This window comes from Talpa occidentalis, unplaced genomic scaffold (assembly GCF_014898055.3).
Source record: "Talpa occidentalis isolate TD23 unplaced genomic scaffold, MPIMG_talOcc4v2.1 talOcc4.11, whole genome shotgun sequence".
In the NCBI taxonomy this organism is placed as follows: domain Eukaryota; kingdom Metazoa; phylum Chordata; class Mammalia; order Eulipotyphla; family Talpidae; genus Talpa; species Talpa occidentalis.
The window spans coordinates 10,452,432-10,465,848 of record NW_023601104.1 but is presented as its reverse complement, the minus strand read 5'-3'; the positions used below and the strand labels follow the sequence as shown (position 1 = coordinate 10,465,848).

The 13,417-nt window shown below is 36.2% G+C and overlaps 1 protein-coding gene across 6 annotated transcripts in view; it reads right to left on the bottom strand.

Annotated features, from left to right (window-relative positions):
• Positions 1 to 13,417, bottom strand: part of KNL1 (kinetochore scaffold 1) — a 56,924-nt gene that overhangs the window by 23,766 nt on the left and 19,741 nt on the right. For 5 of the 6 annotated variants that reach the window (XM_054700594.1, XM_037502221.2, XM_054700591.1 and 2 more), the window contains 5 exons: positions 11,493 to 11,545; positions 5,609 to 10,396; positions 3,154 to 3,292; positions 2,457 to 2,524; positions 2,004 to 2,102 (listed from right to left, as the gene is read on the bottom strand). In XM_054700594.1, coding sequence (XP_054556569.1) covers positions 2,004 to 2,102; positions 2,457 to 2,524; positions 3,154 to 3,292; positions 5,609 to 10,396; positions 11,493 to 11,545 — 5,147 coding nt within the window. The remainder of the gene's footprint in view (positions 1 to 2,003; positions 2,103 to 2,456; positions 2,525 to 3,153; positions 3,293 to 5,608; positions 10,397 to 11,492; positions 11,546 to 13,417) is intronic. The other variant, XM_054700597.1, reaches the window with a different exon arrangement.

Below are 13,417 nucleotides of genomic sequence, written 5' to 3'. Positions count from 1 at the left end.
CTATTCCCATTCTCCAGCTCCTCTTATCACAGGTTGAACACAACATTTTTCAGTATGTGTGAAATAAAGCAGTGGAAATTTTTAAATTAAGACAGTAAAAATTGGGCTCTTTTAAAAATCTCCTTTATCTACTGATGTCCTGATGTAGTTTTGGAAAAATCAACTCAGCTCTTAACATCAGAGTACATTTAACAAAACCAAACCTCATAACAACCCTGTATTCATAGGCAGGGTGGCACAGGATAACTAATTTTACCACTAACCTTTGGTTCTCTCTTCATCGATAGAAAGGACTTAATATTGACCAACTTCTTTTTTTTTTTTTTTTTTTTAAGATTTATTTATTTATTTATTTATTTATTTATTTATTTATTTATTTATTTATACAAGCACTGGGTACAGTCAGAAGCGTGGGAGGGTGAAAGAATTCACCGGAGCCAGAGCGGGGAACAGAACAGGCAGACTGACAAAATACACTGTTGAGGGGAGCAGCGGGCGCCGCAGGAGAGGTCTGTTGCGCAATGTGGGACCCTCGCCAGCGGCCGGGTCTGCAGAGGCTGTGGGCAGCTTCACAGCCCAGCACTCAACCACTGCCCCACCAGGGGAGGCCCTGACCAACTTCTTGAGATTAGAATAAAGATATTGTTTTTGCTGTTTTTTCCTTAATTGGTACCCAATCCCAGGTTGTTAAAGTAATCTAACAAATGGTAACTTCTCATTCTCCGCTATCAGTTGATAAATTAAAATTAACTAAATGTGATTTTAATCTCTTTTCTCTGTTCCTAATACATTTTCTGATAGAGGTACTAAAAAGTAGAAAAATGCTAAAAGCAATTATAATTGAATTTAACTTGTTTTCTCAAAAGTATTTTTCTAAAATTATGCCTGGTATATGTATTTAAAACTTTCCATTTTGTTTACATAGCTATTGCTTGATAAAATGTCTCTGTTTCTTCAAAAGTATTTTTAAGGTTAGATTATAAAATTAACAAACTCAAAACATCAGAACTCGGGCCTCCCCGGTGGCGCAGCGGTTGAGCGCTGGGTTGCAAAGCTGCCTGCAGCCTCTGCAGCACCGGTTCGATCACCAGCTGCTCCCCGGCCACGGGAAGGAGGGTCCCACATGGCGCACAGACCTCTCCTGCCGCCCGCTGCTCCCCTCAGCAGTGTGCTTCGGTCCTTCTGCGTGCTCTGCTCCCGGCTCTGGCTCTGGTGAATTCTCTCACCCTCCCGCGCTTCTGACTGTACCCAGTGCTTGTATAAATAAATAAATAAATACATCTTAAAAAAAAAAAAAAAAACATCAGAACTCTAAGCATTGGCTCAAAAAGAAATGGTAACACTAGAACCCAATTTTCTTACTAAAAGAAAGTAGGACTCTTAGGAAAAATGCTTAATTGTTTTTTATATAGGCGTCAAATGCTTAGTAAAGGAATATTTTCCTTTATGGAAGTATTTGGAAAGTAAGTGAAAAAAGGAACTACAGAATTGGGGTAGCGCTATTTTATTTCTGATGGGAGTATAACTATAAACTTAAAAAAAAAAAAAAACCTAAATTTGATAAGGTCCCTGCCAATTTACAAAAAGTACAAAGGTGAAAGAAATGTTAAAATGTATGCACAACTTGAAAAATCCATTCTGTGGTAAGCTCTACAGGAAAAACCTCATTTCCTCATTATTAAAAAAAAAGAGAGAGATGGAAGGGGGATCTTAAGACTTAAAACAGTTAAGAGATACCAACCAATTATCAACCTCTTGGGTTGTAAACCAATGTTAGCTCAATAAAAAATAATATAAATAATAAATAAAATTTCACCTCATCAAAATCCATGATATAAAAAAATAGTGATGTTTATGCTAACCACAAATGTACCTACTACGGGAAAATTTGCTTCCTTAGATTCTTTTTTTGCTTTTGGATAAAATGCTTGACTTGGTGCAGTTTTATAACAAGCGCAATATATTTTAATTAAGTTAGCTATTTTGTTATGAACTGTACTTACTTTGGCTGGGAGATTGCTCTGTCGGGGTTTTTGTATCAGAACATGAACTTGAAGAAGTATAAAGAACTCCCGCACAGTTATTTTCCCATCTCTGAGTTTCTGAGGAAAGATAAAAAGTTTGTATGACCATTCAAGGTGAGTTCATTTGACTGTAACTACCTCATTTATTTCTAAGTAGCTTTAAGTAATTTTCACATATCTATCCAGATATTTGTAGACTATGAGCAGATTTTTATCAAGCATTATTTCTTATGGTTATTTAAAACAGTTGAATTGGGAAGAAATAACAAAACAAAGATCTTCTAAAAGTAATTTCCATTCCATGTAACTGTCATGTTGGGTTCTTAACAAAGAAAATAAAACTAGTCTTCTATATATATTCGAAATGCTTTATATTTTAAAAAGTGAAAAAAAAAAAAAAAAGGAAAATAGTTGCATTAGAATTTAACATACCTCCTTCAAACTCTCTTCACAAATAGCGTCTCTAAGAAACTGTGATTCCATTTGACTATTGTGATGTGCTAGATATAAAACAAACTCAGATGATGAACAAGTTAATTTTCTTTTCTTTTTTCTTAACTTTTTACTTTCTTAAATGGTGGGTCTTCTTTCTAGAGCTACTGTTCCCCTCAGGTGCGACCCTCCCACCTACAATCCACCCACATACCACCACCAGCTCCCTTCCGTCTCTCTCTCCAACTGGGATCACCACACTCCCCCCTTGCAGCAAGCTGTAGATCAACGATGGGCCCATCGATCTTGTCTTTTTGTAGGACCTTTTAAAAGGTTAATTTTAAATTTAATTTTAGTTATGTTTCAGGTTTTTGGATAGTTCATGTTTCTGAAGCTATCCACTATGATCTTTCTGAGAACTCAGTTGCTTGTAAGGTAAGATAGATTAGTTTTAAGGTTCCATTCAATATTTCTCTACTAATTATAAGTCTTTTAAAGAAATCACTCTACCCCTTGTAGCATATCACTTCTCAACATATTAAAATAACTAATATTAAAAAACAAAATATCATTTTACTTATGTTATTTACAACTCCCAAAACGTTTATATAACATTCAATCACTCCTCAATTAAATACATTTATTATTACTCAAGTAAGGAGATAACTTTTATTATTTAGCCTCATGAAGATCTTACTGCTGAAGTCCAGAGAGGTCCCATCAGCTTTGATTGAATCCAGAGAACTGCTACAAGTGGATGGAGTCCTGCTCAGGTTTTTTATCAATACACTGTTGCCAATTTTATCAATATCCCTTTCAGTACGGTAATCAAAAATCTGAAATCATCAATTAAGGAATATCATCAGGTTAAAGTTATGACACTACATAACTTTATCAGTTAATGAACACTAACAAAAAATACTAACATAAAATTTATCTAAAAGCCATACAAAATACCTTAGTAAAGAACTAGGAAAGAAAAAAGGCAACCTAGGTCTTCAGAGTTAAAAGTAATTTTATTTAAAAGTATATAGGGGGGGCCTCCCCGGTGGCGCAGTGGTTGAGCGCTGGGTTGCGAAGCTGCCAGCAACCTCTGCGGTGCCGGTTCGATCCCCGGCTGCTCCCCGGCCACCTGAGGAGGGTCCCACATGGCGCGCAGACCTCTCCTGCTGCCCACTGCTCCCCTCAGCAGTGTACTTTGGTCCTTCTGCCTGCTCTGCTCCCCGCTCTGGCTCTGGTGAATTCTCTCACCCTCCCGCGCTTCTGACTGTACCCAGTGCATGTATAAACAAAACAAACAAACAAATAAATAAATAAAACATGCCTCTATAAAAAAAAAAAAAAAAAGTATAGGGGCTTCCCTGGTGGCGCAAGGGATTAAGTCGCAACCTATGACGCTATCAGCAGCCAATGCAGTATAACTTTGATCCCTGGCCAGGGAGCTACCCAGATGGCGCTGCAGACCTCTGCTGACTGGCCTGCTGCTCCCCTTAGCAGTGTATTTCAGTCATTCTGACTGTTCTGTTCCCCACTCTGTCTCTGGTGAGTCCTCTCATGCCCCCACATCTCTGGCCTGTACCCCAGTTCTTGTATGTATAAATAAATCTTTAAAAAAAAATAAAAATAAAAGTATATAGAAGTTTTGTGCTTTATATTGTGTAGGCAAGTTGTTTCTCAGATATATCTAACTTATAGCCAGATTCTATGAGCTATGTATTATTGAATTATACATTTTTCCAACTAATAGTCACTAGGATCAGTGCTACTACACTACAGAAAACAGATTAGAATATTGGCTGTACATGGTGGCCATGGCTAAAATACAGAGAAGAAACTTATTTCCTGGTTTTAGTATTTTCTTACCCAGGTGACCCCAACTTCTTTGGCTAAAGTCAAGTAAGTCATAAAGTAATGTTTTTATCATTTTAAACATTTGACTTTACATGTCATTTTTATCTGAGGACAATGTATTCTTTGCCTAAAATGCTAGAATGTAGGCCTCCTTGGTGGCACAGGGGTTAAAGTCTCAGCGCTATCAAGCTATCATCAGCCACTGCATCATGAGTTTGATCCCTAGCCAGGGAGCTAAGTCACTTGGCGCAGCAGACCTCTCCTGCCTCGCCAGCTGCTCCCCTCAGCAGTGTATTTCAGTAGGTCTGCCTATTCTGCTCTCCACTCTGTCTCTGGTAAATCTTCTCACCCCCACACTTCTGACCTGTACCCCAGTTCTTATATGCATAAATAAAAATAAATCTTTAAAAAATAATCAAATAAAATGCTAGAATGTAAGCTGCATGACAACAGGTCTTTATACTCTTTGATGCATTTCCAGCATCTACATAAAAGACTAGGACATAGCAGATATTCAATAAGTATTTATTGAATACTAATTTTCATAGAATCTATTCAATTATACATGTTATATTTCTCTGAAATATACATGTTATATTTCAGAAACTATTTCCTCAGGACCTTATCTTATAGAACCACTGAAAACATCTTCTAAGTTCTACATATTCCCTAAGAGTTTAAAATTTATTTTCTGGACCTCTGTTCTAATCTTTTTTCCCCTTACCTATAAAAATTGGTTTGAGTGGTTTTATTCTTCCCAAGTTATCCAAATCAATGTTCTCTCAATATTTAGAAAAATGTATGACCTCTTTGAATATAAGAACTCATTTCTGAAATTGGGTTTGACCTAGCTAGGCATTCTCCCATGCTAAAGAAACAGTCTAAACTTCTGCATATCCTGATTAGCCAAGAAAATTCTGTCAAGCTTTTCTTTATGCAATCTACATAACGAAAGGCTTTTTTTTTTTACCCTTTAAATATTTATAATATTGAAGATGACTTTTCAAACTGCATATACCCAGCCTAGAGTACCTCATATGCAAAGCCACAATAATAAATCACTAGAGGTGATAGGACATAGAATTACACTATTCCAACATTAAGTTCCATTTCAATTTTTGTGATTACTTGCCACTTCAAATTGTTTTTAAGTCTAGCTGTTAGTCAATTACTTTCTTAAAATTTACATATAAGTATTTCTCCAATCTCATAACTGAAAATAATTCCTACCTATTCACAATTAAGGTTAAATTAAAAAAAAAATCATACATTAAAAATCAGGAATTCAAGAGAGAGCTCACCTCCTGATCTGGTATATCACTACACCTAATCTCACTTTTTCTGATTTTTTTCTCATGCTGAACATCATCATCTTCTTGTACCCTGGTTCTTTTTTGGCTGTTGCAGGTTTCTTCCATTTTATTTTCAGATGGTACAATCTCTTTTTGGTATGTGTCAGTTAAAGTCTTTTCCTCAATTTCTATGCCAATAGAGCCTGAGGAATTAATCTCACCAGGACATATAGGAAGATTTTCTTCATTTATATATTGAGATGGACTTAAGTTCAGTTTAGCTGCAACAAATCCAATGCCTGAATCTTTATTGGAGGCTGGCTGAGTTTCTGAATGATTCACACCAGTTGTGTATGTTGGAATCTGCTCCAGGTCATCAATACCACTGATACTACAATTTCTCTTATTTGGCAATCTGGGCAAAAATATTCCCAAAGAACATCTCCTCACTTTATCTTTTACAATTGTTAAAGGTACAGAGTTGGTTGCACCTCCATTATGACAAGTTTTTTCTTCGTCTCTGTCATCTTTAACATTGCTGCACACTATGTTAATATTATGTATTTCTGCAGGTTGCACTATATTCAAATCATTGTGTCCCTTATTTACTAATTCAAATAATTGTGGAGGTTGTAATTTAACAGTTTGGAATCCTAAAAATTCTTCAGTTTTTCCATTAAAATTATCCAGATTTGGTTTGATATTAGTAAAACTTGCTTCTCTAAGATTGGCTTGAGTTTGAATAACTTGCTTCGGCAAGTCTGAGTTACTGTAGAAATCTGCAGCTATATTGCAGTTAGCTATTTGAATGTTTCCCTCCAGTTCTTTTTCACAACCTGTAGTAAACTGATTGTCATTACTGCACACTTGGGATTCACTTTTGCCTGTGGGTACAGAGAAATTTCCTGTAATATTTAAGTTATTTTCAGCTTTAGACAGTATTGTTTCATCTTTGTTGACAGTACTCTGTCCTTGTTGAGGAAACGGTAGTTGGGCTAGATTTGAGGGCTCCTTAATCAGATCTTGATCTTCGAGCACTGACTCTAACTGTCCTTTAGTATTGGCTTGATTAACTTTTATTCCATCTAACAAAGAACAATGAGCCGAGGAAGGCAGTCCCTCAGATTTTGAATAATGTTCACTGGCTAAATCATTTGCATAAGCAAGATCATTTTGAACTGGACAATTACTGGCTTTCTTATTTTTACCATACTCAGTCATGTCATTCCCCTCTAAATTATCAAAATAGGAAATAACAGTGGGTAAATAAGAATTATCGTTGGATCCACAAACAGCAGTTGCATGACTATTTGTAAAATCCACATTTCTTCTCTTTGAGCTATCTAAGAGACAATGTTTAATTTTGGCTTTTTCCAATGGATAGGCCAGGTGTACATCTTTTTCCAACGCCTCTTCATCCATAGCAGTGCTATGGAATTTGCTGGTTTTTATCTCCCTTTGATCCCCAGACGATACATTAGTAGCAACAAAGGGTATAGCAAGCTTTTTTGGCTCAGTGTGAAGAACAATTTTGTTTTCTACAGCCAGTGTGTGCTTTTTAGTGATTTCTTGAACAGAGCTATCATCTGTAGGAAAAGAAATAAAGGCGTTACTTTTCACTGTTCCAAGTTTAGGGCACTCTTGAAGTAATTTCTCAGTGGCTTGACAATCAATGAAAACAGTATGGGACTTGGTGACTTCCAGTTCAGTGTGATTACCTGCTAACGTCACATTTTCCTCCATAGGTATAGCGGTTATTTTATCTGGTGAGACAGTTTTACATTCTAAGGCAGTTGTATGACTTCTGGTGATCTCCATGTCATCATGCTCAAATGTACACACAGTTTTAGAAGTTTCTGCCAAAGGAACCAAATGGGATTTCTCTCCATCTTCCAGAGCATGTTCGTTATTTATTTCCACTGTACAACTCTGGATATCCATATTATTTTTATCATTCTTTGAAAATGGAATGATCTTGTCATTCTTGAGTCTAAGGTTTCTCCTCTGACTATTTCCTGATAGAGGTTCATTCAGAAACCTAGACTTTTGTACATCCCTTTCATTTTTCCAGATGGTTGATTTAGATACTTCCATATTATCATCACCTATAAATCTTAACGTTTTCTCTATAGAACCACTATTAGACCACTCCCTTGGTAGTGTTAGCTGGTTGACTTTTCCTGCTGAATTCTTTGGAAAGAAAGCACTTTCCTCAACAGAAGTAGCTGTCACGGTTGGTTTTTCTATGCTTTTCTTCTTGGATAGCTCAAAGGTTGGTCTATCTGGAAGCACAGTTTTCTCTTTTGCTTGATAATCAATGAAAATGGTGTGTGACTTTGTCATTTCTAGTTCATCGTGATTATCTGCAAACATTACAGTTTTGTCCACAGGCCTTGTAGCTATTTTATTTGGTGAGATAGTTTCACATTCTATGGCAGCTGAATGACTTCTAGTGACCTCCATTTCACTCTGTCCACATGTATACAAAACAGTTTTAGATGTTCCTGCCAAAGATACCAAATGGGAATCATATTCATCTAATAAAGGTCTATGATTTATTTCCACTGTATAACTCTTGGTGATATCCATATCATTCTCATCAGCCTCTGAAAACAAAACAGTCTTATCAATTTTTAGTCTGCCAATACTTTTCCTTCCACACATTTTGACATTTTGCTTTTTATTCAGAAATCCAGCTTCCTGTACACTTTTGTCCTCCAATACACCCATGATCTCATTAGAAATAAATACTCCATTTTTTTCTATAAGATCTTTCTTACATTTTTCAATTTTCATAGCTATTTGTCTGTTCACTGCTGTTAGTTGGCTGTTAGTGGTTTTTAAATTAGTCTTACCAAGTTGCTGTACTTCAGAAGGACCAAATCCAATGACAACAGAGTGACTCTTAGTTAGATCCATATTTTGCTCCTCATCTGAACAAATAATTGTCTTGTCATGAGAAGAGTCAGGTATGGGACTACCTGAACTTTTTGTTAGTGGTTCAGGCAGTTTAGAATGCTGGCCTGGTACAGATTCCACTGCATGACTGTTAATAGCAGTATTATGATTTTTTATGGCAGTTTGTTCTTTTGATGAAAATAATGGCTTTGTAGCAGGAAATGAAGATTGCTCATATGAAACTGAATTACTATTATTTCTCAGTGCTACTTGTTTATCAAGATCTCCATCAGAGTATATAGGATTATGACTTTTTGCTATGTCCTGGTTAATATCAGCTGATTGAGGAGAATCTTTATCAAGACCGGGTGAAATCTTCAAAATGTGATCTTTTTCTTTGTCATTTAGGATGTATTTAGGTATTATGTTTGACTGTTGAAACAGTTCAGTATGACTTTTGGTCATTTCTTTCCATTCATTTGAAGAGCTATTGCTGGGAAAGAAAGCTTTTCTGGTATGCTCAGGAACTAAATTATAAGGTACAAGAGAAACTTGACTTCTTAGATTAGTTGTATGACTTTTAGTCAAATCCATATCGTCATCTATGAAGATTTTAGTATTTCTGTCAGTCAATGAAATAGATAAAGGATTTGCCAGGTTATGCTGTAATCTTTCCTCAGAAACACAAGAAACTGAATTATAATTTACATTCATTTCCTTATCCTCTGGCATGGTTATATGATTTTGGAACATCAGCTCTTGCTCAGATGTTGGTGTGGCTGCCATCTGTATATTTGTCTTATCGTCTTTAAAAAATTGATTATCTATTGCAATTGTGTGACTCTTGGTAATGTCCATGCTGGTTTCCTCTGAATTAGGATATACAATAGAATAATTATTATCATGCTTTAGCAAATTTTTCTCCCCTTTCAAACCTGAGAAACAATTGGTGAGTTCCATGGCATCATTACAACTAGAATAGAAAACTGTCTTATTACCCTGAATAGCTGGACTGGAACATAGAGATTCTGGGATCATGATCAATGTTTCAGCATCTTGGTTAGAAGTCTGTGTGACTGTATGAATGTCTGTTCCTACAGTATGACTTCTAGTATTATTTATTTTGCCTTTAAGGTTTAAGGAAGGTTCTTGAAAAGCAGCATTTGGTTTATTCTTAAAAATCGTTTTTTCTCCTGGAGCTTTAGTTCCACAACCTGTTGTAACATCCATCAAGACATTCTGAGTTTGACATTCTAATTCAGATAAATTCTCTTCGGAGGGTAAAATCTGCATAGTGTGGTTAGCTGTCAAGTCCATAAAGTCATTGCCGTAAATTACAGTATTATCACCTTTAAATTCCCTGAAGCTCATCTCGTTGGATGTGGGAATCAAAGTCTGAATACTGACTGTATGACACTGGGTAAAATTCATTCCATCATCTTGCTCTCGAAATATTCTAGTCATATTACCGCTATTTTCATCCACATTAGGGGATACATGCTTCTGATGTATAGAAGAGGTCTGACTTGATTCTTTGGAATGAATAGATATCTCAGAATTTTCTTTATCAGGTCCTATAGAAGAAGAAGCATTAAATTTTCCTGTTTTCATTCTTCTTATGAAGTCATTGAAATTTATTTTCTTTTCTGAAGAAGAGTTTTGATTCATGGGAAATTTTAATTCTTTTTTCATTCTTGAATTGTCTGTGTGGAGCTTTAAGTTAGCTAAAAATGATGTGGTGTCTACTTTGGGGAATGTTTCACTTTGGGTACAATCTAAAAGGTCTTTGGTAATCATCACAGTGTGACTTGCTGTCAGGTCCATCTGGTTTTCATCTGAGAAGATGACTGTCTGGTCATTTCCAACTTTCCTTTCATGATTGTATTCTGTAATTGTAATCTATAATAAAAATAAAATATCTTATCAAATGCAAACTTTTAAAAAGGTTACTTTACAACATGTCCTATATAGAGTATATTATGCAAACCTCAATGATTTTATGATATATTGGTTTATTTGAATCAATATACTGATGTGGTGTGTAGCATGTCATTTGTTAACGTTTTTTCCAGAAGTCTATGAATACTTTGTCTTTTTAGACAAATTGAAAGTTCAAGGTTAATTATATTCCCATTAGAATGACTACAAAATGAAAAAGACTGACAATACCAAATGTTATTATAATGAAAATTCTAATTACTATGTTAGGTCATTTTCATCCTAAATAACAAAAACTTGAAAGGGATTAAGTGCATGATGACTACTATATATATAGCATTCTGCACTCTTGGGAGTTGGACTGTCTTTAAATCTTAATGCAGTGGTTTTATTTGTAAGGACATAGTCTAACCCCTTGTTACTGAGTATAGTCTATGGACTAGTGTACTAATATCACCCAGGATATTGGCAGAAGTATAGAGTTCAGGGCCTATTGAAGTGAAGAAGAATTTATATTTAACAGCATCCTGAGAAGATTTGTAAGTCCATTAAAGTTAGAGAAATCCTGATATAATTAACATATGTCCCTATTATTTAAATTGGCAATGATGTATCTAAGTATCCTTAGTTTAACTGGAAAGTTAGGAAGCTTTCCATTCTATACTGGTCCAGTTTGGTAAGTAATCCCTAAAGCAAGCCATTAACATACACTATTTTGTGTACGGTTGCTTTATTTTTTAAGTTTTTTTTTTTTTTAATTTATGCATATAAGAGCTGGGCTGTAGGCCAGAGGTGCAGGGGTGAGAGGATTCATCAGAGACAGAGTGGGGAGCAGAACAGGCAGATCTACTGAAATATACTGCTGAGGGGAGCAGCAGGAGAGACAGAGGTCTGCTAAGCCATCAGGGGATCCAACTCAGGAGCAGTGGTTGGTGATAGCTTGATAGCACTAAGACGTTAGCCCCTGCACCACCAGGGAGGGCCCCCCATTTTTTTTGTTTTTAAAGTTTAACTGTAAAGGAGAATAAAATATGAAGGCACTTGCATGAATCCATACCTCTTTCTGTTGCATCTGGGTCTGAATGGGAGCACAAAGCAATCTGTTCATACCTATTGAGAAAAAAGAAAAAAACTATAGTCAATAACAAATATACACACATATCAAGAGTCTGATTCTCGGGCCTCCCCGGTGGCGCAGCGGTTGAGTGCTGGGTTGCAAAGCTGCCTGCAGTCTCTGCAGCGCCGGTTCGATCCCCGGCTGCTCCCCAGCCACTGGAGGAGGGTCCCACATGGTGCGCAGACCTCTCCTGCCGCCCGTTGCTCCCCTCAGCAGTGTACTTCGGTCCTTCTGCCTGCTCTGCTCCCTGCTCTGGCTCTGGTGAATTCTCTCACCCTCCCGCGCTTCTGACTGTACCCAGTGCTCGTATAAATAAATAAATAAATCTAAAAAAAAAATAAAGAAAGAAAGAAGTGAAGGACAAAATATTTAAAAAAAAAAAAGTCTGGGCCTCCCCGGTGGCGCAGCGGTAGAGCGCTGGGTTGCGAAGCTGCCCGCAGCCTCTGCGGCGCCGGTTCGATTCCCGGCTGCTCCCCGGCCACCGGAGGAGGGTCCCACATGGTGCGCAGACCTCTCCTGCCACCCGCTGCTCCCCTCAGCAGTGTGCTTCGGTCCCTCTGCCTGCTCTGCTCCCCGCTCTGGCTCTGGTGAATTCTCTCACCCTCCCGCGCTTCTGACTGTACCCAGTGCATGTATAAACAAAACAAATGAACAAACAAACAAATAAATAAATAAATAAAACATGCCTCTATAAAAAAAAAAAAAATATTTAAAATAAAAATAAAAAAAAAAAAAAAAAAAAAAAAAAAAGTCTGATTCTCCTTTTCTTAGGTTCTTTATCATTTATGAATAATTCCTTAAGTTTTATCAATTAACCTTCATAAGAACTTTGGTATTAAATTTCAGAGAGATGAGATTATTGTATGCTCTGTGTCACTGAAATATTTTTAGAATGTGGTAGAGATTTTAAAAGTAGAAACTCTGGACTCCTTTATGCCTCCCTCTTGTCTCCATTTTTATTTCCTGAATGGTAGAAATTACATGGCAGAGTACCTACTGATGAGACTGAAATATTAGAATAAAATTTTGAAGCATCTTTTATTTTTTGTTAAGGAATCCATGCATTCCCATAATGAGATATGCATTTTAAAATATATTACAAATAAGGAAAAGAAAGTAGATTTGTTAGCGATCACGAGTGAGAAAGATACTATAATCATTCAGACACAACAGAACAACAGTTCATGTTATGGCAAGAGACAATGAGCATGGAAATAAGGGATTAGATTCAAGACATTTTAGAACTAAAATATAAAGGTTTAGGTAACAAATTGGATTTTGGGAATAAGGAAGGAATTGAAAATGCCATATAAAACAGGAAATATATTTAAAAATACTTAAGCTTAAAGGCAAATTTTAGGGCATTTTAAAGCGTTATGGCACCCTCAAATATGAGTATAATGAAGTCATACATACCAAACTTTCATTTACATATATATACATATATATATATACATATATATATATATATATATATATATATATATATATTATATCAACCTTTCAACAAATACTGATTCAGAATCTATTATGTACCCCCAAACTCAACTATCTACTAAAACACACACACAAAAAAGATAAAATTTCTGGACCCAGAGTTGCTAGTTTAATTAAGAGTATTGGAAGAAACTCCTAAAATACAATGTAAAATAAATTCTGTAATAGACTGAGGAATAAAAGGGATATTGTCAGAACACAGGACAGTGACTAACTCCTCGTTTTTTGTTAGGGAAGGCTCCATTTAAGTCAGCACTACATAGTATGCAGTGCCATTATGTGAACTGTTTGTTACCCATTCAAGATGAGATTAAAAAGGGTGCAGTCAGGGCTTCCCTGGTGGCCTAGGGGTTAAGTCTCAGCGTTAT